Here is a 26,261-nt window from a genome sequence, read left to right as displayed (position 1 = left end):
TTTCATTATATCTCGCAACTTCGACGACCGACTGAGCTCAATTTTTCACAGGTTTGTTATTTTATGCATATGTTGAGATACACCAACTGTGAAGACTAGTCTTTGACAATTACCAATAGTGTCCACGGGCTTAAACAAAATAATTAAGCTCTTCTTACCGGCCACAAAGGGACAAGACAGTGACGTCCCCCGGGCGTACAGGAACTCATCATCCCCCTTCTTCGAGGTAGTCCGAATGTCATACCCTGGAGCAAAGATATCCACGCAGATCCCGTACCGTGAAAACCACGCCTTGGAATCGTCAGCTTTAGAAGCTCCAACAGTCAGGGCCTTTTTGTGAACAATATAAAAATAATAATCAGATAAAACAGAAGGGGACGAAAATACACAATACACACTGGTCTGCGGTAACACCATGTGTAAACCTCTTGTGTTGGTTCTGAAAAGAATCGGTGGTTGACAACTCAACATCTTCAAGGTTGAGATTTAGACGCTTAATTTTGTTAGCGCAACCACATTCAATATTTTCCTGCAGAGTTTGTGGGACTAAGTTTGAATTATGAGACCTACTCCTTTTACACGTCACTATGTAATGGTTTACAAAGTGCTGTGGCGCATTATGCAGCCAATCAAACCAGGAACACCGGGGTGAACTCATTGTCTTTTCGATAAAGAGTACTGGGTTCTTTTACATGTGTTACACAATACACGTGACCAACTGCTTTACGTCCCATCCATAGGACGAAGCATCGTGGTTAAGTGTCACAACTGGGAAACTAGCTTACTCTATAGTCATCGTCAGAAGACTTGGCGATGACAGAAGACCGACGAGAGGAGACCGACGACCAAAGACTATGAATCCATTAACGAGTATTTTGCAGAATGCTTTTGACAATGTAATCTAGATCTTACATAAGGAGAGCGAGCTGGTGATCGCACACACGCATCGTACTGCCGGTCTTTGACTTCGTTGCTAGCGGCAGTCACCGGTAGGCAGCCGGACTCTGCCAGGCGTTGGATGGCTGCATCGATGGTCTTAGACGAACGACTGGAGAGGGCTATTGTGGCCACGCAGGGAGACTCACCGTGCTCTGCTACCCAGTCAATGCCTGGTGGTGGGTGGGGATGGGTGGTTGTGGGTGGGGGAGGTGGTGGGGATGGGTTATGGATGGGTTGTCGGGTGTAAAGTGGAAGGGTTTTTGTGTGAGTGGTGTTGTTGAGTGTGGGTGGTAGTTGTTGGTTGAGGATGGCGGAGTGGCATGGTGGGTGAATAAGGGAGGCGGTAATGGAGCGAAAAGATGGAAATATCTTAAGATCTGGTTGATATGAAACTACTTGAGTGATTATAAGACATCAACATCAATACATTCAATAACATTATTGAAATTAACAAATTATCTGCTCTTCTATTCGTTTACGTATATTCAGCAATTTGACAAGGAATGCCAGTGGACACAAATTGCAGTTCTCTAATACATTACTGCTGAGCCTCTGGCCAGACACCATCTACATAGATTAGTACTGGACTTAGTCTTTAAGAATCAGTAATGTCAATAATTACTGGAGCTTGTTGAAAGATTTTGAGAAAACCTGACTCCATACTTCTTGCAATTTGACTGTTCCTCGCCACACCGTTACAGTCTAGCGTCCTGACTGAGTGTATGGTAGCACCCTTTGCCACGCCGTACGTCTTGCCAGCAGCGACTCCGGCAACTTTTGTACCGTGTCCGAGACAATCTTGCCCCTGTAGAGGATCAAGACAGAATGGCTTAATGTTCGATGGAATAGGTCGGGGATCGGGTGTTGAGCGGTTGTGGTTGGGGTTTGGTTAAGCCAGAGGATTTTTTTTAAACCAAGTTCGGAAGATTTGCTTTTTGTTCAGAGAATTCGACCCAAACATCTCAAAATTTGTTTCAGATAAGGCCCTGCTAGAATGGAACTTGTCAAGCAATAATGTTCTCTTTCAATGGAAGGTATACGCTTGGACCACTCTTAAAATTACTGGCAATACAGACTTCATTGGTTAGAAGTACAGAAGCTTACGATGGTAAGTATTTTGAGAAACATTCTAAATAATGTGGTTATGAGCACATCAGTTCTTATCCCCCCAAATTAGAATATTGAGAAACGTTTTTGTCAGACACGTTTCTCAGATTGTGTGTTATTTAAATTACGGAATATTCTTCCTGCGTGGACATAACCGCTTCCGCCTATTGAAATGCAATTTTCACGGATAAGTTTTTTGTTATCTTATATCGAATTAAAACAATCGGGACGGGTTCAAAAACAAAAAGGTATACGTTTCCTTCAGAACTGCTTCTTGAACCTTGTACCAACACTGAGTATGGCATAGTTTGAGCGGGAAAATCAAAATTAAGCCACGCGTAACCGCGAGATTGTAAGTCTGTTTACTCACATCGCTGTCGAAGACGTCAAAGCCCGCCTTGACTCTCCCGCCAAAGTCTGAGTGTGTTTCCATCACCCCACTGTCAATGATGTAAATATTCACCCCAGTTCCGTCACCTGTAGGACAGAAACCATCTTGATCTGTTTAAAGGCACTGGACACTATTAGTGCTCAAAATAATTGTTAGCATAAAAACTTACTTGGTAAGAGCAACGGAGAGCTGTTGATAGTATAACACATTGTGAGAACGGCTCCCTCTGAAGTAACGTAGCTTTTTAGAAAGAGGTAATTTCTCACTCAAATAATTACAGACTTCAGGCATTAGACATCTGAAATCACACATTCATTTTTTTGAAGTGTTTTTTCCTTGCATTATTCAAAGGTGTCCAGTGCCTTTGCAACAAAAGAGTGAACAATTTTTGTTCTCTGAATTCTCATTTTGAGAAATCGTTAATGGCCATACGTGTTATTTTCCAGATATTGACTAAATAGGAGGCCCGCCAGAGCACCGGTACATTAATCCGAAGATTGTTGGTTCAAGTCCCACTTTAGCCAACTTGTCTTTTTTTTCTAATCTAAAATAATTCCTACCAACAAATGAGACATTTTCGTCCAGCGGCAGTGTTTTCTGATTGATTCGGTCGAGTCCCCAGTATGACACATCGTCCCCCCGAGTCTCCAGTAAATGGCCCGCCCCAATCTCAACCTCCAGTTCGACCAGGCCGTCTTCCTCCACGTACTCCACTGATGGGTGATTGCGTACCTACAAGAACAGTGCAATGTAGAAAAACACTTGATGGAGACCTTTGTAGTTTTAAGAAAAGTTGTGAAACTAAGTGGGTGCATGTATTCATCCTTAGAAGTTGTGTGTGTGCGCATGTGCTCATTTTGGTACCTTACCTTAAAGGCAGTGGACACTATTGGTAATTAGTCAAAATAACTATTAGCATAAAACCTTACTTGCTAACAAGCAATGGAGAGAGGTTGGTAGTATTACACATTGTGAGAAACGGCTCTTTGAGAAAGAAGCTGACCAGGGTGTTTTTTCTTTCATTATTATCTCGCAACTTAGACGACCAATATTGAGCTCAATTTTTCACAGGTTTATTATTTTATGCAAATGTTGAGATACATCAAGTGAGAAGACTTGTCTTTGACAATTACCAATAGTGTCCAGTGTCTTTAAGGACAAAACAAAAGAGGGAAAAACAGTACCAAAGAAATTTCCACAGCGTGAGTTTGAATTCATTTGCATTCTACTGTCTTTATAGTGGGGAAACCCCCAAATACTCACCATATCCAGTGATTGGCGGTTCAAATTCATGACGGTTAGACTTGACCCCGTCTCCGCTTGTGATATCATCTCCACGTGACCAATTGGCAACTTCTTTGCAGACTGTCGGTATTCATCCAAATCTTCCGCAAACTTTCCCGCCAGTTCGCTCGACTAAAACAAACAAAACAGGTGAAGTATTCCTGAGTTAATGATAACCCATCTCTGAAAAATGATTCTGAAATTATTTATGATTTTTTTTTTACAATCGTCCTCAAATCCTTATGAGCTCTCCTTATTGATGTGCTTTATGACAATGTTGCCAAACTGTGCTATTTAAGTGAAAAGCAAAGAACACAATATGTCTGCATTGTATGTATTGGCAACAATTATCGCTGAACGATTTCTAATAGTTAGTAGGAGTTTACCCAGAGGAACTTTAGGAAATTCTTGAGCGTACAATTATATTGAATAAAACAATACGAAATAATTTAAAACATAATTTAAGTCGCGTTTTGAAGTAAATTAAACGGCTGAAGACGACAGCGACGACAATAACAGCAACAACAACACCAGGAACAACAACAAGAAATATTATCGAAATCAATAATATTGCACTTTTTAAAGTAAAGATCAGATAATAACGATGATTGGATAACATGTTTATTTCAAACCTTGAGTTTAACGATGTATCGTCCTGGCTCGGAGTGGTCTGGCTCCAATTTCGTACCGTAAGCACTCACAACCAGTAAGAGTATTGGCAACAACGTGTACATCTTGACGGGAACTGCGGCTAAAACAAAAAACAAAATGGTGTCTATGACTGGATAACCATGATGCTTGTAGCCGAGTAGGTAAAGTAATGATTATACAAATCTGGCAAAAGTACAGGCGTAAAAAATGGAACTTGAAAGGAATTGTCAAACGTTAGAAGGTAACTTTGAGATTCTTATACTCAAAAAGTTCAACTTCAAGTGGAAAGACGTGAACGCGATGCCAGTAGATAAAGAATTATATAAAAATACTAGTCAAGTATTCCTAAAATTTGAGATAATTTTGCTTAATTGGAGACGGCAAGGAACACTTACCAAAATTACGGGAGGAACTTTTGACGATTTTCACTCCAGCAAAAAGATCGTTCAGATGCTATCGATCTTAAATCCAGCTCATCGACTGCAAGAAAATACTTAGCGAGGCTTTTTTATACCACCCAAAAGGCTTAATATTAACCTTCTAATTACTTCATGTAAACAATAAATTTAATTACAGAAGTCAATATGGTTATTGCCGTAAGGAATATTTTTGATATTTACAAATCATTTTGTTTCGCACTGTGATAATTTTCTTCTAGTGATTGATGACTCGAGAACCTTATAAATGACACATAATTAATTGTATTGTCTTATGACCATTTCAGCAACTCCTCGGAACATTGCCACTTAATTAATAATTTAAAGTAAATATCATATAAACAATAGTGTTGTTAAATTTAAGCTACAGAAAACTGGCGATAAAACAAAATCACATATAAAAAAGTATACAGAAAACTAAACCGTACAAAACAAATCAAACGGAACATTATCACCCTAAAAAGAGTTTTGGTGGCCAGTGAACTGCGATGAATTTTGTTTCCCTTCCCAATATTACCAGATAGATACATAATTCTTAACTAATTTTTATCTGTCTGTTTATTGTTAAATAATGTTAAGCGTTTTTGTCTGTACTGTTTGAATCATGGCCAGTTTGAATTTCTCCAGTGTAGAATAATAAAGTTCCTATCTTATCTTATCTTATCTTACCACAACTATGCCTAATATTTAAAACCGTCTTATTTTTTTCAACTCTTTCTAATCGCAAAATACCCCAAATAGTTCAACTTTTCTTAATTCCAAAAGAGAATTTCAAGTTTAATCATTTAGAGGACACCTTCTCTTCGCACATTATAACAACTTATTTTGCAAAGATTTTTTTTCTAAACATCCTAGGCCTAGGCCTATAGATCAAAACTTCTGAGAACGTTAATAGGATTCTGTATTATTAATGCCATTTTAGGTAACAAGTGCATCGTGGCATGGGTAAATATTTGCAAAATGATAGCTAATTAAAATACGTGCTTTATCGCAATATACACAAAATATAAATCAGGACAAGTTCTCCTCTAATTAAAAAACGAAAGTACAAGTGTCTTTAGAGTGAGGTGTCAAGATCTGCGAAACTGACGTGGAGATAATGACAGTTTAGAATCAACAAGGGGAGATTGCATAATTATGACAACCGATATTCGAATCAAAATTGTATTTTTCTCTGGTTGATATATTCACTTTGATATCATAATGGTCATCAAAATAACACATTTTTAGGAGGTTCATACCCTGGAATTGTGCCGTTTTTCTTAAAAAATTACCCACTTTGCGCTGCCTGATTTGGGCTACTTACTTTGAAGTTTGATGATCCATCCAAAATGTGCATCCCTACATGTTATCGTTCCATGTGATCTTTTTCTTGAGGTTCACGAGTGTTCTAACGTCCTCTTGTTTGTTGTGGGTTTGGTAAATGAAACCATGCAGCGAGTGTCATCCTTTAATCCGGGTGAGACCCTACCTCTGGATTCGCGTCGCAACGTCCCACCAATAACAGCCCGGAACGCCCGCTGGGGCTGGCGTAATGTAGTGTTCCGGTCTCGGATTGGTGAGATTAGTTAAGGTGCGCAAAGTGAAACAACCCGTAATCGCCCTTGATACAAAAAAAAATACAAATACAAATACTACTGACAATAATAACTGAAGTCTTTCAACTAAAACAGGCTCGTGAGAACTGTAGTTTTGTTTCTTTAAATTGAATACCATGGTCTACCCCGGCTGCAAGCCCCCCCCCCCCCCGCATTTGCTTCACGTTTCCCATTAATTAATTTGTTCAAATACAGCAATTCTCCAAAAGGCATGAACACATTGACTGTCACACAGCAATAAAAATGTAAACAAATAGAAAACAAAAGACGGATATCACTTCGTAAAGTTTATCTAATTTCGTCAAGTTTAACCAACCCAAAGTTACCCGAACTAAAGCTGTGTGAGAAAAATATATCAACTTTTCTACGTCATTTTGGAGCAAGGTTAGAGGAGAGAGCGGGTACGAATTGAATTAGGGGTAAGAAATAAACCCATAACAAAAATACACATACATTTCATTTCTGATAAAAGACAATAGTACAGACTTGACTCTGAGTCCTGTTTTATTTGTTTACATTTGCATAGTACTTTTTATTAACACACATTAGTAAACTTTAACAACTCTTTAATTAAATTATTTAATTAAATAAAATTTAAGTTTTGGAATCTTCTAAAGTTTTGGCAAAATGATAACAAACAGGAACTATTTTAGGCATTATAACAATCACATTATTTACAACTGTAAAATCATACATGGTTTTACAAATTATGCAAATTAGAGTGCAGCATATTATCATACAATGAATATTCACAAACTTCATTATAACTTCCTGATGTAAATAGTACTACTCATATGTAATTATATGCAAGATAAAATTGGCACAACAAACTTAAATTGGAACACAATTTATCTCTCATCAAACTTATTAAGTGAGGTTTATGGTTGCACCGTATGAACATTTCTTATGAGTAGTGTTCTTGCCAGTTTGCTTATTTGAGCTTATTTTGAATTACTATACCTCATGCCATTTTAAAGGCAGTGGATACTATTGGTAATTGCTCAAAATAATTTTTAGCATAAAACCTTTCTTGGTGACGAGTAATGGGGAGAGGTTGATGGTATAAAACATTGTGAGAAACAGCTCCCTCTGAAGTGCCATAGTTTTCGAGAAAGAAGTAATTTTCCACGAATTTGATTTCGAGACCTCAGATTTAGAACTTGAGGTCTCGAAATCAACCATCTAAACGCACACAACTTCGTGTGACATGGTTTTTTTTTCTTCCATTATTATCTCGCAATTTCATGCATATGTTGAGATACACCAACTGTGAAGGCTAGTCTTTGACAATTACCAATAGTGATCACTGTTTTTAAACAATGTTTTTTTGGGGGCAGACCAAGTTATTTTGGCTACAGAAAAATTATGTCCCTCTTCACATATATTTTTTGTGATTCATGGAGAAACATAACAAACAATAATTCATGATTAATGGTGGGTTAAAAGTTCAAATTGTAAATAAGTTTTATTGGGAGTACATACATTTCTAGTATGATGATCAATTTCTATCCTACATTTGTCACATGTCTATTATAAACGATGCGTTTGATCTCACAAATTATTATTGAAAACATTTATTATATATTTTTTTAATAATATCAATATGGTGATAATATTTTTATTGGGAGCTATTCGATACTTGTCCAACTAGTTTTATATAACTAAAAATGGATTGTGCATTTCATGTTGGATAGGCCTATTAGGTTATTTGATTACAAAAGACCAAATCTAAATCTAAACGACACCCAGCAACTCATGAGGGATAAAGCAACCTGGCACCAGTTCATCAAAGCTGCTTCTACTGTTCTGTCCAAGGACGAAAGATGATGATGATTTGAGCACAGTACATATTATTTCAAACTCACGGTAGATAATATTGAATGGTCAGACAGTAGGAGGGTTGACTGTAATATGTACAAATAAATGATATCATATTGCAAGCTGGCATAGTCTAACATCCAAAACCACAGTGGATATAATTCATTTTATTGCTCCATCAATAAAATCCATTATTCGCCACAGAAGACCCCTGCAGTTTACCACGCCGTGCTGCAATACACGATGCTGACAGATTTGTTATTGGCGTCTGGCTGCAGCGTGGTTATTGGGCAAAAATACGTATTATCTTCAAGTACGCGCTAATCCTCCAATCAGATTCGCAGAATGTAGTGGTGATAAAGACCTATATTGCACGGCTAATATCACTACCCTGCGTATTGTGTGTTCTATGTCACGCGCCAAGTTTGCTTGAAGATAAATACGTTATCACACGCGCGCTCGTGGAAATACGGAAAATATAGCGCGTCTGAAGCGCTATATTTTTCCGTACTCCACTCGCGCTTGTGTGATAACTTATAATAATTATAACACACCTCTTGCTTGTTCTGTATTCTGGTTGGCTGAAACACGGTCACGTGGGGTGAACTTTTATAGTCTAGTGATCGCACGCGCAAGTTTCGTGGAAACTAGTTCCTGAGCGGGCACTAGTCTTTGAAAACAGTGCCTGGTTACAGCACCCGCTCTTGACGTAAACTGTGAACAGCAACTACAAAACTTCCTTTCTTTTCCAGATTTCTGTTCTTATTTCACATTTTAAGACTGAGGTGTGTTATAAAAGTCCCTCGGGGGAATAGACGTATACTAGTTACCTCATTGCCAGTCAATATGTGTATAATGTTTTTGCTTTGATATTATTTTTAGGGGTGTCGTCTGAGAATATTTTAGTAAACCTTTAGACATTAGAAGGGTTAAATGTGTGCTGTGTAGATGCAACCAAGACATGGTTTATTGCAAATTGCAGAATGGCAACAGAGGATGAAATTGATTAGTCAGACAAAAATATGATTAATATATACCAAATACCTGTTACTAAGAAAGATAGTAGACACGTACATAAACTGCAACATGTTACTATTGAGTTATAAAAAACCTACAAAAGTAATATAAGGTTTAACAGAATTTTGTGTCTGCAAACAAGCAGCCTATTTCACTTTGATGATTTGTATTAAAGGCACTGGACACTATTGGTAGTTACTCAAAATAATTGTTATCATAGAAACTTAATTGGTAACGAGTAATGTGGAGTTGTTGATATTTTAAAACATTGTGAGAAACGGCTCCCTCTGAAGTAACGTAGCTTTTTGAGAAAGAAGTACTTTTCTACGTATTTGATTTCAAGACCTCAGAATTAGATTTTGAGGTCCTGAAATCAAGCATCTGAAAGCACACAACTTCGTGTGACAAGGGTGTTTCTTCTTACTTTATTACTGCCCAAACTTCGTTGACCAATTTAGTTCAAATTTTCACAGGTTTGTTATTTTGTGCATATGTTGAGATACACCAAGTAAGAATACTGATCTTTGACACTTCCCAAAGGTGTCCAGTGTCTTTAACACTACCTAGACGCAAACACCGTTCTCAACTTGCCCTATCAGCAACTTAAAGCCAAGTAACCCATTTGTTTAAAATGCTTGAATTATTCCATTTCTGATGTGAATAATAATTTCTGCAAACCATTTTATAATACATCAGTACTGATTAAGGCGTAACACTTTTTGTTTTGGTTCCGCTTCTTTGTAACTACACTATGTTTAAATGTACAATGTATAAAATTTAGAAAAACAAAACTTTGAAAATACTGTGAAAGTTTCGTAAGTTTTTGCATTGACAAGTAGCACATCACCCTTTTACCTACCCTAGTCTAAAATATTTGTAACAAGATTGAGATATTTATCTTGACCAATGGTTGGCCAGGCTTTGGAAAAAACATTCCAAGATCATTTAAATTTGTCATTTTTTTGTATGGCAAATATTCAACGAGTTAAAGACATTTAAATATTTGTGCGATTAGGAATTTTATTTACTAGGCACCAATTTCATAAAACTATTAAGCACAAAGAAATTTGCTAAGCAGAAACAGGTTACCAGCCAAATTAGAGTGCAATGAATGTTTAGTGCTTGCAATTGGTTCCCTGTTTTTAATTTGCTGAGCAGCTTTAAATAAATGAGCCCTAGACTGGTCTGGACGGAAAAGGAATGGAACGGAAATGTGTGGAAAAGCAAAACCAACAAAAAAGTTTGAATTAATAAAAAATAGCCCCCCAAACCATCCCCCCAAAAAACAAATCACCGACCAACCTTTCCACACAAGACTACGGGTAGTGCGGTTCAGGGCTTTCATCGGTTTAAAAGCAATTATATTTGTTGAATTTGGATTTTAAAGGCTTCAAAAGTACCCATTAGGCAATCTACTGAAGTTTAAATTTGAAAAAAAAAAGAAAAAAATTCAGCACTTGTTTGGTTCCTGGGTTAACATACAAAAACAACAACCTTGACGTTTAGTTCTTGATAAATAACAGCATTGAAGAAAAACAAACGTATTAATTTTGGTTTTAACCCACACACCGGTGTGTGTTAGCACTGTATACTCCCCGAGTCCTGTGAAAAAATATCACAGGCATGTAACTCGGGTGGGATTCGAACCCACAACCCTTGCAACTCTAGAGCAGTGACTTACCAACTAGACTACCGAGGTTGCCCGGTAGCTAGAGGCAGTTCGAATCAATGTTTTGGCAGCGTACCCTAGCTACAATGAGAGAGCAGTCTTTTCTTTTCAAAGCTATCCGGCTTGAAATTTAAAGAAAAAAATATTTCAATTTAAAAAATTTGATACAAATAAAGAGTGTAAAAAAAATTGTCATTATCTTGATTTTGAATTTAAAATCTCAGTAATACAGAGAAAAGAGAGGCAAATAGAGGATCTTGGGTTAATCTTTCTTACTGGCAGACGTCGCTTCACTGGCAGCCGTACTCGTTCCATTTGTTCTGTGTTTGTTCCCGCCATACGTTGAGCCTTTCGATGTCATGGTTGCACCGATCATGAATTTACTCAGAATATACACTGTAACAAAAAAACACAAACAAAACAAGAACGAGTTTACTGGCCGGGTCTTACATCACTGGCCTCGACATTAGCAGCCCAGCATTACCAGAAATGTGGAGTGTTGTGGCCCAGCAGATTGTGGGTCTCGAGTCTCGGTCGGACACTTGTGTCCTTCAGCAAGACACTTAACTGCTATTGCTTCGTCCTTCAGAAGGGACATTATATCGTTGGTCCCGTGAGTTTTGTAATGCATTTCAAAGACCCCAGTGCACTTAGGGTAAATAGAAGGGGTTCGCCCCGGTGTTCCTGGTTTGATTGGCTGCATATTGTACTGTGCAGCTCTGAAGGCTTTTTTTTATTCACAATATCGACCTCTACCCTCGCAGGTACCCATTTATTCCCCTGGGTGAAGAGAAGCAATTATAGTAAAGTATCTTGCTCAAGGACACAAGTGTCACAACTGGGATTCGAACCCACACTCTGGTGACTAAGCATCAGAACTTGAATTCGATGCTCTTAACTACTCGGCCACGACACTCTACATAAGAGGGATAAGTGTTTACTTACATGCGAGTACAACACCCAGTGCAGTTGCCGACGCCAGAAGAGAGCCCGTGGTCAGCACAGTGATGAGGTGGTACAGTGCTGGGAACCCAAGGAATGATAACCAGAACACCTCCACGAAGATCGGCGACCACTTGGAAGGGAACGGGATCGTCTTGCGGTGGTTGCAACCCTCGAAAGTTTCATGTTGAACGAAATGCTCGTATAGCATATCCTAGTTGCCATGGGAAATAGAAATAAGAGGAACTTGTTTCAGTATAAAAACCGGGAAAAAATATGCAACCCTTGAAGGTTTCATGTTGGACAAAATGCTCATAGAGTTCACCTGGTTGCCATGGGAAATAGAAGAAGAGCAATTTTTAATGGGAGACTTTCAGGATGCTTGGTGGCAGCAGACTTACCAGGTAAAATCCATTGTTTTCGGTAATGTGCGCATGCTCAGAACTACGTAAACAATGGAAATTTACCTGGTAAGTCTGCTGCCATCTAGCGTTCCAAATTCTCCCATTGAGTTCTGAATTCCATAAGCAATTTGCGAGTCAGATCTGAATAATGTCTGGTACAATGACTTGCTTAGTCACAATGTAACGCTTACATTCGAGTTCCTCCGACTATAGACGTGATAGAGGCAGTTTTTATGTTAAATGGTTTGGGGCAAGAATAGCAACCTCCCGATGAGCCAACCCTGGTGCCATTGTGCCATACACATCCATTTAGAATTGTGTATGGGTGTTCACCGTCTCTTACGTAACTTAAACGATTTTTTATGTAACTACACAGAGTGTAGAGTGTCACGGCCGAGTGGTTAAGAGCATCGAATTCAAGTTCTGGTGCTAATTCACCGGAGTGTGGGTTCGAATCCCGGTCGTGACACGTGTGTCCTTGAGCAAGATACTTTACTATAATTGCTTCTCTTCACCCAGGGGTATAAATGGGTACCTGCGAGGGTAGAGGTTGATATTGTGAATGACAAGCTTTCGGAGCGCCACGGCAGCTCGGGGCTGTATACTCCCTAATGGGAGCTGAGAAAGATTAAAGGGATGTTTATTGGCCCAATGACCAGGGGACTAATGTAAAGCGCATTGATACGGTTTATTGTCAAATGCGCTATCTAAGAATTTGTTATTATTATTATTATTATTATACACAAAAGCTTGCCCCGAACCATATGACATAGCAACTGTCTGTGCAGTCTGAGGAATTCAAATTTAAGTGGGTACTTATGACCAAGCACATTGTTGTACCAGTCAATATTCAAATCTAAAACGCAAATGGCTTTTTTATACAATATAGTGAACAATTTTCCTTGTTTAGCAGAGCAAAATGCTATGCAAAGTATATCAGTTGCTACTAAAAAATAAGTTTGTTTGCTACTTAGCAGTAGAATTCAGTGTGAACAATATCTGTTCAGTGAAAATATTTTGCTATGCACATTTGAAGCGACAAAACCGCTCAGATAGACATTTGTTCTCATACCTTCTCCTTGTAAAGGTCGTGGATGAATTTCACCTGTCCCTCTTCGTCTTTAGGAACGTCTTCAATTGGTATTCTCCTGAAGAGAAAAAAACATGGTCAGTTTCGTTAACAAAAGAAAACAAGCACTAATATTTTAAAGATGATAGTTTTGCATCAGGGATCTATCTTTCTATCTATCTATCCTATCTAGCCTATATCGCTCTACTGCAGAAGGAAGGCCTCTTCATCACCATTCCACCTGGATCTTTCTTGTGCTTGTCACATCCATGTGACGCTTCTGAATTCTCTGATGTCGTCCATCCAACGCCTACTTGGTCTGCCTCTTCGTCTCGTGGGATATAAAGAATATAATAAACCGCAATACTCAGAAGGGGGAAATAGGCTTTGAACTGAAGTCTATGCATTCTAAACATGAACTTTGGATGTTTGGCCTAACCACGTCGACTTGAAACAAGAATGTTTTCTACAAAAGCCCTTCTGTGCAACCTGGCGAGTTCTATGGTTTTATCTTCATGATTTTTGTGAATGTGGTTAACGAGGTACTGCATATTCATGGCTGCAAAATCTCAGTCTTAAAATAGTGAATATCAAGTAATCAACCGCAATGGAAAATCACTGTGCAAATTTAAACATAATTTTGTGGTGACCCCAAAAAAATATTGACCCGAGCAGGACTTGGACCTGCGACTTCCGGACTAACGTGCTGGGCACTCTACCGACTGAGCCATCGAGCATTATCACATGCAAACCTTAGTATGGCAAACCTTTACTAGATATATCAGAACAAGGTTACCAGCCAAACTACCATGTCACAAGTACAATTTGTATCCAGTACCCTGCTCATTTCTGCTTAGAAGAAACTTAAGCTATATTTTCCGCTCAAATATTTTCCATTGGGCCCTAGGAAGGGGCAGCAGACGGGTTATAAATACACCTACTTTGCATGGAAGTTGAAGATAAATTTCTTTCCCCTCATAATATTCAGCATTGTTGGTTCGTATTCCGATTTGCTCACAGCAAAGGTAAGATCATAAATTGCAGGCACTGCAACAGAAAAAGAAAACAGAAAAGTGTTTATTGAAAATGAATCCTGATAAAAAATACCGATCCAATGGGTTGACAGTGGCAAGAGTGGTTCCAGCTTTTTATTCAGTGGAAAATTTCTAGTGGACGATCAAAAGTTCATTTTTACTGTTGGCTGGTACAGCTGACAAACTACATGTATATCACTTTGGAGCAGACAAATAATTAAAACAGAAACTTCAAGCCTACGCCACTGCATGATTATTCACTGAAATCTTTGGGCCTGTTAGACTGGTCCCCTGTCTTTAACCTTTTGTAAGCCTGAACATCTGATGTCACTCTTCAAGGCTCACAAATTACGCCGGATACCAGCCATGAGCAGGTGTCAAAATCTGTACCAATGTACCTTTGACCTCACATTCATTTCACATGAAGCTTTGCAGTCGATTCACCTGAACACATACCATGCGTTACAGTGAATAAAACATGACTACTTGATGTACATACCATAATACACATGTATGCTGCATTGCAGACAATCAATAGGGCAAGCTGTTACTACATCACCTCGGACCAATCATAACACAGGTATTGAAAGCATACGTCACTGCAAGTTTATCAAATGAAATAAGTGGGTCTGTTCGACCTGGGCCCAATTTCATAGAGCTGCTTAAGCACAAAATTTTGCTTGAGCCCAAAATTTTGCTTAAGCAAACAAATCTTTGCTAAATCAAATCAGATTACCGGCCCAGACTCCACTTAATTGTTATGCTAAGTAAACAACAGCTAAATAGTAGTCACAAGCAATGTATATGGCATGAAATTTTTGCCAGTAACATGTGTAAAATAAGCGAGCTATTTTCGTGCTTAAGCAAATTTGAAGCAGCTCCATGAAATTGGCCCCAGTGGCTGTCTATATCCACAAGGATAAAGACTGGGGGACCAGGCAGCTCTACCAAATCCTGTTTTATACCTTTAAACACTCAATAGAGGGCAGTGTTTACTTCTACAGTCCTTTTGAAAACAGACACTTTCGGGATGGTGTTCTTAAAGCGGGTTATTGTGCCTTAACCACAGCCAAAGCCTAAGCCGGATACAAAGCCTTAGCCATGACTTCATGTATTCTTGGTTGAGAATCATTGCAGACAAAAAGGTCTCAAACGAGGATCAAAACTTTAAGTTGCATGTCCAAAAGATAACTTGGCCTCCTTTTCTTGGGTTCAAACTGCAATAAAACCATGCGTGATTGCTGAATTATTCACCCCATTTAAAAACAAAAGCAGTGTTTTAATTACCTTTTCCGTCAAACGCTTCCATGGCAACGACAAAACCCTTTGTTCTTGGAGTGAGGTGGTGTTTTAACTCTGGCAATCCTTTTTCTTTTGCGAATGCGATACCCTTGGCGTGTTTCTCGGGTGTGAATCTGGTTCCTTCACAGAACATTAATATCTGCCAAAAAAATATATAAACAAAATAAAGGTTAAATTAAAGCGTTTTTTTTTTAAATTGTATTTGTAATTGTAAAAAAAATGAGAGAATTTGTTTTAAATGTATATTCAACTCAAATTCAACTTTGATTTAACTCAAAAATCAAACCACTAATAAATACAATAGGCCTACATGTACATGTACTTGCTATGATAAATGCTGTACTATTTGCACTATAGGCATTGTGCATGCACAACCGTATGCAATGCATTATGGGTAATTACAAATTCCATTGAAACAACCACGTTTTGATCAAAACTATTCAATTATTTTCGCGCCAAAACGTGTACAAAAATATCCCAAACAAATTGATGCATCTTAGCGGAAAGTTAACGACATCTTTTGTTTTAGTAATAATTTGCTCTTCAAACCGTGGGTAGAAGTCACATACGTTTGTGTATAGGTATTTTTGAAACCACTTTAATTTATGCCTTAAACTAATGAGTAAGGAAAATAATGAGCTTGGGTGACGCCAGGCTCCACAGCAATACACTTGTCTGTGAAGAATTTTTGCGGGGGAAAGGTCGCCCTCGGTGTGACTTGCCTACTTTCGCAAGTTGCCCTTGTTGTGTGGTCTACCCCCTAACTATGAATCAAAAGATAGAGGCTAACTGCACCATTGATGCATCAGTCCTGCATAGTGTGACACCAATACTAGGTCCTATTTCCAAAACCTATATTCACAAAAACTGGCTAAGCACAGGAAAATCTAGCTTAGCAGGAACTGGTTACTAGCTAAATTCAATTTGTTGCAACAGGTGTCGGTGTCCCACACATTTTTTTGTTTGGCTTAGCAAATAAATTTGCTCCGCAGTATTTTCTGATTAACATCTTTATGAAATTGGGCAACTATCTCTAAATGCTTGTACAATCTAGTCATTGTCATGAGGTGGAGACTGAAGAATTTTTGAGGTGTTGATCTCCATAGTGTTAAGGCCGAGTCACACTGCAGCGATAACAAAAACGATAACGATCACGACGCAGAGAAAATGCATTCTATTGGTGGAATGGGAGACTCTTGGGACACTTGGTGGCAGCAGACTTACCAGGTAAAATCCATTGTTGTTGGTCATGTGCGCACGCTCAGAACTAGGTAAACAATGGTAATTTACCAGGTAAGTCTGCTGCCACCTAGCGTCTCAAAGTCTCCCATTGCTCCCAGCAGAACCGCACACACCCATTCAACCAATATAATGCGTTCTCTTTGCATCGTGATTGTTATCGCTTTCGTTAATGCTGCAGTGTGACTCAGCCTTTGGCCAGAGGGGTGTCTGTGTATCTTGTGGACACCCTGTTTCAAATGTGGACACCCTGTTCTATCTGTCATTAACATTAAAATGCAAAATTAGGACGCACAGTTTTTTTATTTCCAGCAAATTTTGACATCCTTTTCCCAAAACCTGGCTAAAACCTTGCTGGTCTCTTCAAATAGGGATTCAGAGGTTTCAGTGTAGAGTCAACACTGCCCTGATAAACAATTTGGACACCCAAGTTTTTTTAATTTCCAGCAAATTTTGACATCCTTTTCCTAAATCCTGGCTAAAACCTTGCTGGTCTCTTTATAGGGATTCAAAAGTTTCAGTACAGAGTCAGCACTGCTCTGATATGCAGCGTACAAAATGATAATGAATTTTCCTAGAGGAAAAAAACTCACCATACAATGAATTGGATATGTGATGTAGCTCCTGAAACCGGCGATCATGTTCTTCTTGTCCTTTGTGAAGTCCCGTTTGACGAAGATCATTTCCAGCATGGAGAACGACCACCCGACGAGGGGAACGTACTTAAGATCATTCTTCATCAGACATTTAGCATTCTGTTAAAGCAATCGCACAACATCGGTAAACAGGATTGTCCAAAGGACCACACTATATAAAATAACAAACCTGTAGAAATTTAGGCTCCATTGGTCATCAGAGTCGGGAGAAAATATAGGGAAAACCCACACTTGTTTCTGCACGTTTCGCCGTGTCATGACATGTGTTTAAAATAAATCTGGTATTCTCGATATCGAGAATTGATAATTGTTTTAATGTAATCTCAAAAAGTAAAGCATTTCATGGAATAATATTTCAAGAGAAGTCTTTCACCATTACCTTCTGTAAACCCTGTGAGTTATTTGTAAATCTGAACTTTTATAATTTTTGTTCTGTTCAGAAAGTGTCCAATGGCTTTAACGGAAACCCAAAAATGAAGACATCTATGATTTTTGCGACTACCGTTTTCCAACTACTCAGTTAATCGTGGCATCATGACTACCACAAAAAGACTCCGTGAACCAATTGTGTCGCTCACGACTCTTCGTGACAACATAATTTACTTACGAAACACAATCAGACATCAGTGAGACAATCCTTCAATCCTTTCAGCGTGAATTTTACTATATTGCGCCTGTGGCAAACATTTTAAAGTGTCAAAGCCACTGCTATTAGGGGCCAACTAGTCGAGTAGTAAATTTCACTCATCGCCCAGGCCTAAATATGATCGACCTACTTTTAAAATGCCGAAGCGATCGGCAAGAGCCCAGACTGCGAGCCAATCGACGTCTTCTTTGTGGTTGGCTGTGATGACGGCGTGCTCCGTGCCGACAAATTCCAAGAATTTTTTATCAGCAACGAGCCTCGTCTCTGTTCCGGACCAGTGGTCGCACAGCCATACCATCTCTGTCAATATAATAGAACTGGTAAGTACAACTTAGATATCATCAGAATATGATGATGGCCCTGCAAGGTTTAACCAGCAGTTTAAGAATCAGTCACTACTCTTTAATTTCCATTCATAAATGCCCTTTTGTTGAAAGGCAACAGTTTCAGAAATTCTAGACAATCTGCCACTTGTTTCCTTTGCGAGTTTTCAAATTTTCAAAATCTTTTGTGAAAATGTTTTGTGCGCGTCAGATGGTGTGTATGATGCAGCACGTGTACAGATTTATTACGTGCTGTTACTTATAGCTAGGAATTGTGTTCCGCATAAGTTAAATGGGCGTACATGAGCTTGTGCACCCAACACAAGCAGGTCTTAAATAGCTCCAGCTGGTCATTATCAACCGTTTAAACACCCCCATGTGATGCGCTCTCCACCAATAGGAATAGCAAAACTGCCTGGGGTATTTATGAATAGACATTATAGACAATGTACAACAGGCTGTTATTATGGGTGAGAGCCTGAGTGTTAACTGTACTTACGTGCCCAGTGCATGTAGATAATCTTGCAGACGATGACTTGATACAAACTCTTGCTGAAGGGGTAGACAAGGAATAACGTCAGCAGCTGAAGCAAAATAACGATGATCCCGCTGATAAGGAATGTCATGCTGAGGACCATCACACACAGCGGGGATTCCTTCACAGACGACAGTAAACTCATAGTGAGGCTTGGTGGACAGATTGTCCGTCACACGAGGGATGATAAGAAGACAAAGTTGAAGAGAAGTTCAGCAGTATTCACTACAAACAAGAATGCCCGGTTTGTTCTTCAGGTATGGAATGTCAGATAGATTCTCAATCTGGAAAAGACAAGACAAAGAGAATTCATGATAAGTTTCTTTGACTAAGGGAATCAATGTGTAGTGAAGAGGTTTTCAACTAGTGGTTTAATCCCAACGAGGCCTGATTCTTGATAATTTACCGAGACGAAGTCCAGGTAAATTATAAAGAACCAGGCCTCGGCGGGTTTAAACCACTAGTTGAAAACTGATTTCAACACACTTTGATTCCCATTTATAAATACCTTTCGGCCAAAAACATCAGCACTTGTTGGTTGGTCAAAAAGTAAAATAAATGCAATAATTATAGTAATGTCAGATAGATTCTCAATCTGGAAAAGACAAGACAAAGAGAATTCATGATAAGTTTCTTTGACTAAGGGAATCAATGTGTAGTGAAGAGGTTTTCAACTAGTGGTTTAATCCCAACGAGGCCTGATTCTTGATAATTTACCGAGACGAAGTCCAGGTAAATTATAAAGAACCAGGCCTCGGCGGGTTTAAACCACTAGTTGAAAACTGATTTCAACACACTTTGATTCCCATTTATAAATACCTTTCGGCCAAAAACATCAGCACTTGTTGGTTGGTCAAAAAGTAAAATAAATGCAATAATTATAGTAATGTCAGATAGATTCTCAATCTGGAAAAGACAAGACAAAGAGAATTCATGATAAGTTTCTTTGACTAAGGGAATCAATGTGTAGTGAAGAGGTTTTCAACTAGTGGTTTAATCCCAATGAGGCCTGATTCTTGATAATTTACTGAGACGAAGTCCAGGTAAATTATAAAGAACCAGGCCTCGGCGGGTTTAAACCACTAGTTGAAAACTGATTTCAACACACTTTGATTCCCATTTATAAATACCTTTCGGTCAAAAACATCAGCACTTGTTGGTCAAAAAGTAAAATAAATGCAATAATTATAGTTGTTAAATGATTTCTTTCAACACAACACCCCTCCAGCTATAAAATGGATGAGCCCTCCGCTGCCCTCGCGTAAACAACTCCTTACAAGGGAATGCTGTGGGCGCCGCGCATATCGCGTGATGTGGCACAACTGTTTCAGCCGTTGCTCTCGACCAATAGGAATGAAGAAACTGTCTTATAAGAACAGGTGCAAGGTTGCGTGTCACGTCCATGAATTAACACTTTTTACCGGTCATTAACAAAAGGTTTATGCTCACCCACGTGACGCGCTCTCCGCCAGTAGGAGTAGAGAAACTGTCTGAGGTACTTATGAATACATCTTAAAGGGACGGTATACTTTGTTTGGTAATCATTCTCTAATGGCAGTGACAATTTTTTGTTAGAAGTCTACAGCAGCTTTCGGTAGTATCCATGCATTTTGAGAAACATTTTACTTCAAGATGGCGTGGTGGATTATGTAAAAAGATGAAAAAAATTATCCCTCAAAATTTGAACCTGAGAAGCCTTACGGTCTCACATTGTGTATTCCTATTAGGGAAGTCATTCTTCCTGCTTGGACATATTCACTCCAGATTTCCGGCGATATCTCAAAAATGAGACTCAAATGGTTAAAAATTCAATATACCTGTAACCATTTCAAGCAAAAATTTAGCGTAAATTTGGTAAACCTATCAAGAAATGTTGCTCTTTAGGGTAACTGTTAATATCCTTTGCAAAGCAAAATCAGCTCCCAGTGAATATGCTAAATTAATAAAGTAAACACAAGGATGGACAATGGGAATTGGGGATGAGAAAGACCCACTATCCCAGGCTAGAAGACAAAAGGAATGACTTGCATTTACAATGGGAGTCTTTTTAGAAATACATCAATACATGTACATGACATACATGTACATGTACATGTAGACTGGATCCCACTCACTGGTCATTTCCCCACTGTTCTCAGAGGTGAGAACAAAAGATCACGACCACTCAACTATAAATAGATTCTCTAAAATGTCTACTATTGTGCAAGCATTGATCTTTCCAACCTATGGTCATAAACCTGCCCCATCCCTCCATGCATTTGTACCAAAGATTATAGAGCGCCAGAGGCGCAAGATGCGGAACTGAAGCTTTATCTTATCTATTGATGGAATGTGAAATACGCATGGGCGCCATTTCAGCAAGTGAATGTTTTGTTTTCCATGGATAGAAATGGTCGTGCACTAATCTGCACTATTCTATTGTTGTATCAAAAGAGTTACTTGCCGAAATGGCGTCCAGTGGGATTTCACATTTCAGCCCAAGTTCCGCATCTTGCGCCTACGGCGCACTATAATCTTTGATTTGTACCATAGGCCCCTTTGCTTGGTTTGCAACAGCGTCCTTTTGGTTGGTAAGCAAGAACTTTTGCAACCAGCTAAATTCTATTCACTCATTGTATGAGCAGATTACACACCATGCTATGAGGATTTATTAAGATTATTGAAACAATTCTCAGTTATCTTGCTGTGCCATTTGCGAAAGTCAAGCCACTAACATTAGAGGCACTTGACACTTTTGGTAATTACTCAAAATAATTATCACCATAAAACCTCACTTGGATACAAGCAATGGAGAGCTGTTGATTGTATAAAACATTGTGAGAAACGGCTCCCTCTGAAGTGACGTAGTTTTCGAGAAAGAAGTAATTTTCCACGAATTTGATTTTGAGACCTCAAGTTTAGAAATTGAAGTATCGAAATCAAGTTTCTGAAAGCACACAACTTCGTGTGACAAGGGTGTTTTTTTCTTTCATAGTTATCTCGCAACACCGACGACCAATCAAGCTCAAATTTTCACAGGTTTGTTATTTTATGCATATTGTTGAGATACACCAAGTGAGAAGACTGGATTTTGATAATTACCAATAGTGTCCACTGCCTTTAAACACCAGGGCCCAATTTTATAAAGCTGTTTTAAAAGCAGAAAATACTGACTTGACAAATTTCTTTGCTAAGCAAATATTTAGTGTTCACACCACCAGTAACAACAATGTAAACTTGAAGTACATATGTAATTTTGGCTGGTAACCTGTTTCTGTTAAGCAATACTTTTCTGTGCTTAGCAAATATGTGTGCTAACATGCTTTATGAAATTTGGCCCAGTTGCTCATCAATGTTGTTTGAACTAAAATACTTACATCTTAAGTTTGCGTATTTCTCACCAACCAATACCAACGATTAATCATGTACTGAAATATTTACAAGATTCTTGTTCAACTTTTTTGTTATCACCTTATAATGTGGTACGGTTAAAGTCCAATGTGTAAACTACTAAGAGTTGAAGCTTTGGATGTCAGTGAAGAAAAATATTAACTGTGATTTTGCTGGTATGGTACCTTTTGTTTGTATAGTTTCTGTTTGCATTGTTCAAAGTGCAGAATGCAGGATGATACAGCTTTTGATTTACTGATGGTTTTTATGTTAGAAACTGATAAGATTTGTCTTTCTGCTTGGTATTTGAATACAAACAAAACGTAAACACAAAGAAAATACTTGTGTGTTGTGCTCAAATAGGCCTGAAATTTGTCTACATTGAGAGAGCAAGACCTGAAGACCAGTGTCATTTTGTTAGTGACACTTCCATTTACAGGCCTGTATGCTTCGTTTTTGAAAGGGCAAGGGCACCAAGGCGTTTTTTCCTAGGTTAAGGGCACCCTATGAGGAAATTCATTTCAATGGCACCAAGGCAATGATCGGGGGGGGGGGGGAGGATAGAGACAATCAAAGTTCCAGGCCTGTGTACAAGAACTTTAAAAAGTTGATGAGAACCTTTTGGAGGGGCACCCAGGCCAAGACCAGGGCAAGAGAACCTTTTGGAGGGGCACCCAGGCCAAGACCAGGGCAACAGAGGCAACCAGGGCAACAGAGGCCGTGGCCTCCATGGCCTCTGTGTACATGTAATTCCAGGCCTGCACATACAGAGACATTTTGGGCAAATTGTTTCAGTTTGTGTTCAAAGTTTATGGTTTTCAAACTGCATGTTTTGTTGTAATATTTTGTCATCACTCAACTGACACAAAGTATACTTGATAACAAATTCTTTGTTCAGTGTTGTTGTTGGACAATTCCCATTCTTGCCACACTTGAAGCTGATTTGTTTTGTTATTTCTGTATTTTATATTGTTCTTTTTGTTATTATTAAAAAAAAAAAAATATGTAAAGTAAATATCACTCTTTGATTAACTTGAGGGTGCTCAGACAAATTCAAAGTCCACTCTCTGTAATATGATGAATTATTTATAGATTTTTTTTGAAAACACTATAATAAAGCAATCAACAACACACAACAATGCACAGGAAATAAAGGTTTTGTATTATTGTGATTATACTGATAGGACCTAGTGATTAGACTTGGTCTCTTGGTCCTACTTCAAGTTTGTTGTCGAAATTGTATGGAATGTCCTCTGTTTTTAAGAGCCCTTGTGTAGACATTATGTAATGTTTTATCATCGACTGATTGCGGTTGCAGAGCTTTTGTGTGATGGATCCATCCACCACGTAACTGTAGGGCAGAATTTTGATGGTCCATCAATCGCACAACACTGAAGGGGTAGGCAAGGTAGGTGGAAGGGGGTACATGTGGGGGTTTGGGAAGGGTTGGGGTAGAGGCGGGGTTTGGGGTTGGGTTAACATGTAGGGGTTTGGGAAGGGATAGAGTAGAGGTGAGGGAAGGGGTTTGGTGTAGGGGTAGGGATGGGGTAGGGTTTGGAGGTTGGGGTAGGGGGGTTGGGGTAGGGGTGCTGGGGTAGGGGTATTTGGGGTAGGGTTTTGGGTAGGGGTACTCCTAGAACTATGATGTTTGTTCCGCTATCATCACACGACTCCCAGGCAAAAGCGGAATGAACCTCATAGTTCTACAAGTAGGGTAGGGGTTTGGGGTAGGGGTTTTGGGAAGGGGTTAGGGGATGGGGTTAGGGGATGGGGTCAGGGGATGGGGTTTGGGGTAGGGGTTTGGGGTAGGGGTTTGGGGTAGGGGTTTGGGGTAGGGGTTTGGGGTAGGGGTTAGGGGTACTGGTTTGTAGTAGGGGTTAGGGGTAGTGGTTTGTAGTAGGGGTTAGGGGACAGGGTTTGGGGTAGGGGTTAGGAGTAAGTGTTTAGGGTAGGGGGTAGGGGTTAGGAGTTAGGGGTTAGGGGTAAGGGTTTGGGCTAGGGGACGGGGTTGTGGTAGAGGTAGATGGGTTCGGTCAATGGTGGATCCATTGATTAATCGTGCAACCTGAGATTGGGGAGCAGCATTCAAGACTAGAATTAGAAACAAAAACAGGATGTTTTTTTTTTAATTCTTTCATTTCAAATGAATTGTCAAAATTTATTTAAAAAAAAACAGAAATTTGACCAACAAGTTGCAGCGCAGTTTGCTTATCACACAGGAATCTGCCAGTGTGTCAGCCAGCGCCGTTGGCATTGTCCTAATGTACTCCTCCACTTTGTTTGTTTCATCCTTCAATCATGGTTTATTGGACTTTTATAACTACTTCTTGAGGGGTCGCACTAAATACCGACAACTTACCACCCATCACGACAACTCACGACAACAATTTTTAAATGCACTTTAACATGAACATTTGAACATAAGTCAACCGTTAAATATATGCACAAGAATCGTATGCACCTAAATCACTTTCAGACTGTTGAAAAAAATTGTATTTTTAATTGTAAAAAATGTGTTTTTTTACCATGAGTTTAGTAACAAACGGAAAAATCTGCCTTGTTGTCTCCCAACGTACTTCAGGGATGGTACAATATGCAAGATGATTATTTACCATTTTATGTGCTTTTCATGGAGTTAACTTCCATTTCCAGAGTGACGACTTAGTTACTTACAATGAAAGAAAAAACAGCAGCTAAAACCAAAAATAAAAAATACAACTGAGCCCTCAGAAATTACCCCTGTGGTGTAGTGGAATCGTCCAAGTACGTCAAAAAACATGGCAGATGCCAGATATTTCCCTTCGTTACTAAACTGGGGGTAAAAAAACACTTTTTTACAATTAAAATTACAATTTTTTCAGAAGTTTGAAAGTGATTTAGGTGCATACGACTCTTGTGCATATATTTAACAGTTGTTGACTTATGTACAAGTTAAAGTGCATTTAAAAATTGTTGTCGTGAGTTGTCGAGAGGGGTCATGAGTTGTCGGTATTTAGAGCGACCGCTTCTTGAGCGCAAACGCCTCAAACTCAAGCATGATGATGAGCAGCCGAACATGGTCAGTGACAGTGGGACTGCACAGGTGGTCATGGCAGATCCGTTTCTCAACTCAACATTCTTCAATAGTTTTTGAACAAAAGTACCACGGATAACTTTCCGTATGGCGCCACCACTTTTTCACTCATTTTTCCAAAAAGGGATATATCAATCCAGGTAAGTTCCTATATTATTTTATATCGAATGAAAAAGTGGTGGCGCCATACGGAAACTTTTCCAGTACCACTTCTCCAGACAGAATTTGAGATCCGGCAAAACATTCGCACTTACACTTTTTACAGCATATATTTCACGACAAGTGGTGAAAAATTATGATTAGACAATAACAACAATCGCGCGGTGTTTAAAGTTTGCGTCCGAGTATGCTGCGCAAATTTCAAAATCATAACAAGATAAAACACCGCGCAAATTCAATAAAAGGACAATGTCAAAGATTGCGCACAACAGTGATATAGGATATGGTGTATGGCTCCAATTTATAAACAGTAATTTTACCAGTCACTTGCACAAAGAAAAACACATTTTTTATGAAAGGGACAATAAAGGTTAAATACCTTGGCGTTGTATTCCACACGGTCAGCGTGAGTTTTGCCCCTTGCTTGGCCTGGTGATTTATGGAGAATAGATCTGAAAATCGAGTGTTTATTTTCTACCACCGCACGTTGGCTAACCACCTTTTTCTGTCGATCGTGTGGTGATCGGATGATGTGTGAATAGTGTGCATACATAAAATGCACACAATTCGATCGTCCCCACGTTCGTTATGAACATAAT

General features: G+C 39.0%; 1 protein-coding gene and 1 non-coding gene across 2 annotated transcripts; one reads left to right on the top strand and one right to left on the bottom strand.

The window, feature by feature from the left end:
- Window positions 1-10,900: 10,900 nt before the first annotated feature.
- Window positions 10,901-26,258, bottom strand: LOC117296770 (1-acyl-sn-glycerol-3-phosphate acyltransferase gamma-like). The gene is made up of 9 exons (XM_033779818.1): window positions 26,042-26,258; window positions 19,026-19,345; window positions 18,334-18,503; window positions 17,495-17,656; window positions 15,648-15,801; window positions 14,268-14,373; window positions 13,330-13,405; window positions 11,857-12,067; window positions 10,901-11,307 (listed from the first exon to the last, which is right to left on the bottom strand). Exons 2-9 carry the CDS (start codon window positions 19,204-19,206, stop codon window positions 11,174-11,176), a joined length of 1,194 nt encoding a protein of 397 aa, XP_033635709.1. The 5' UTR covers window positions 19,207-19,345; window positions 26,042-26,258; the 3' UTR covers window positions 10,901-11,173.
- On the top strand, window positions 16,268-16,422 carry LOC117297117. The gene has a single exon (XR_004519858.1). It is a non-coding gene; the product is annotated as a U12 minor spliceosomal RNA (small nuclear RNA).
- Window positions 26,259-26,261: the final 3 nt, after the last annotated feature.

Source organism: Asterias rubens, chromosome 11, assembly GCF_902459465.1.
Source record: "Asterias rubens chromosome 11, eAstRub1.3, whole genome shotgun sequence".
Lineage (NCBI taxonomy): Eukaryota > Metazoa > Echinodermata > Asteroidea > Forcipulatida > Asteriidae > Asterias > Asterias rubens.
The sequence above is the reverse complement of the archived record's forward strand: the minus strand, read 5'-3'. Positions and strand labels throughout refer to the sequence as shown.

What these genes read in the sequence shown, in the direction of transcription:
- LOC117296770 (XM_033779818.1), bottom strand. Translation starts at nt 19,206, where the DNA reads ATGAGTTTACTGTCGTCTGTGAAGGAATCCCCGCTGTGTGTGATGGTC. An exon ending in TATCTACATGCACTGGGCAC is followed by an intron (nt 18,504 to 19,025) that starts GTAAGTACAGTT and finishes TTATATTGACAG; the next exon opens with AGATGGTATGGCTGTGCGAC. An exon ending in ATCTTCAACTTCCATGCAAA is followed by an intron (nt 13,406 to 14,267) that starts GTAGGTGTATTT and finishes TTTTCTCTTCAG; the next exon opens with GAGAATACCAATTGAAGACG.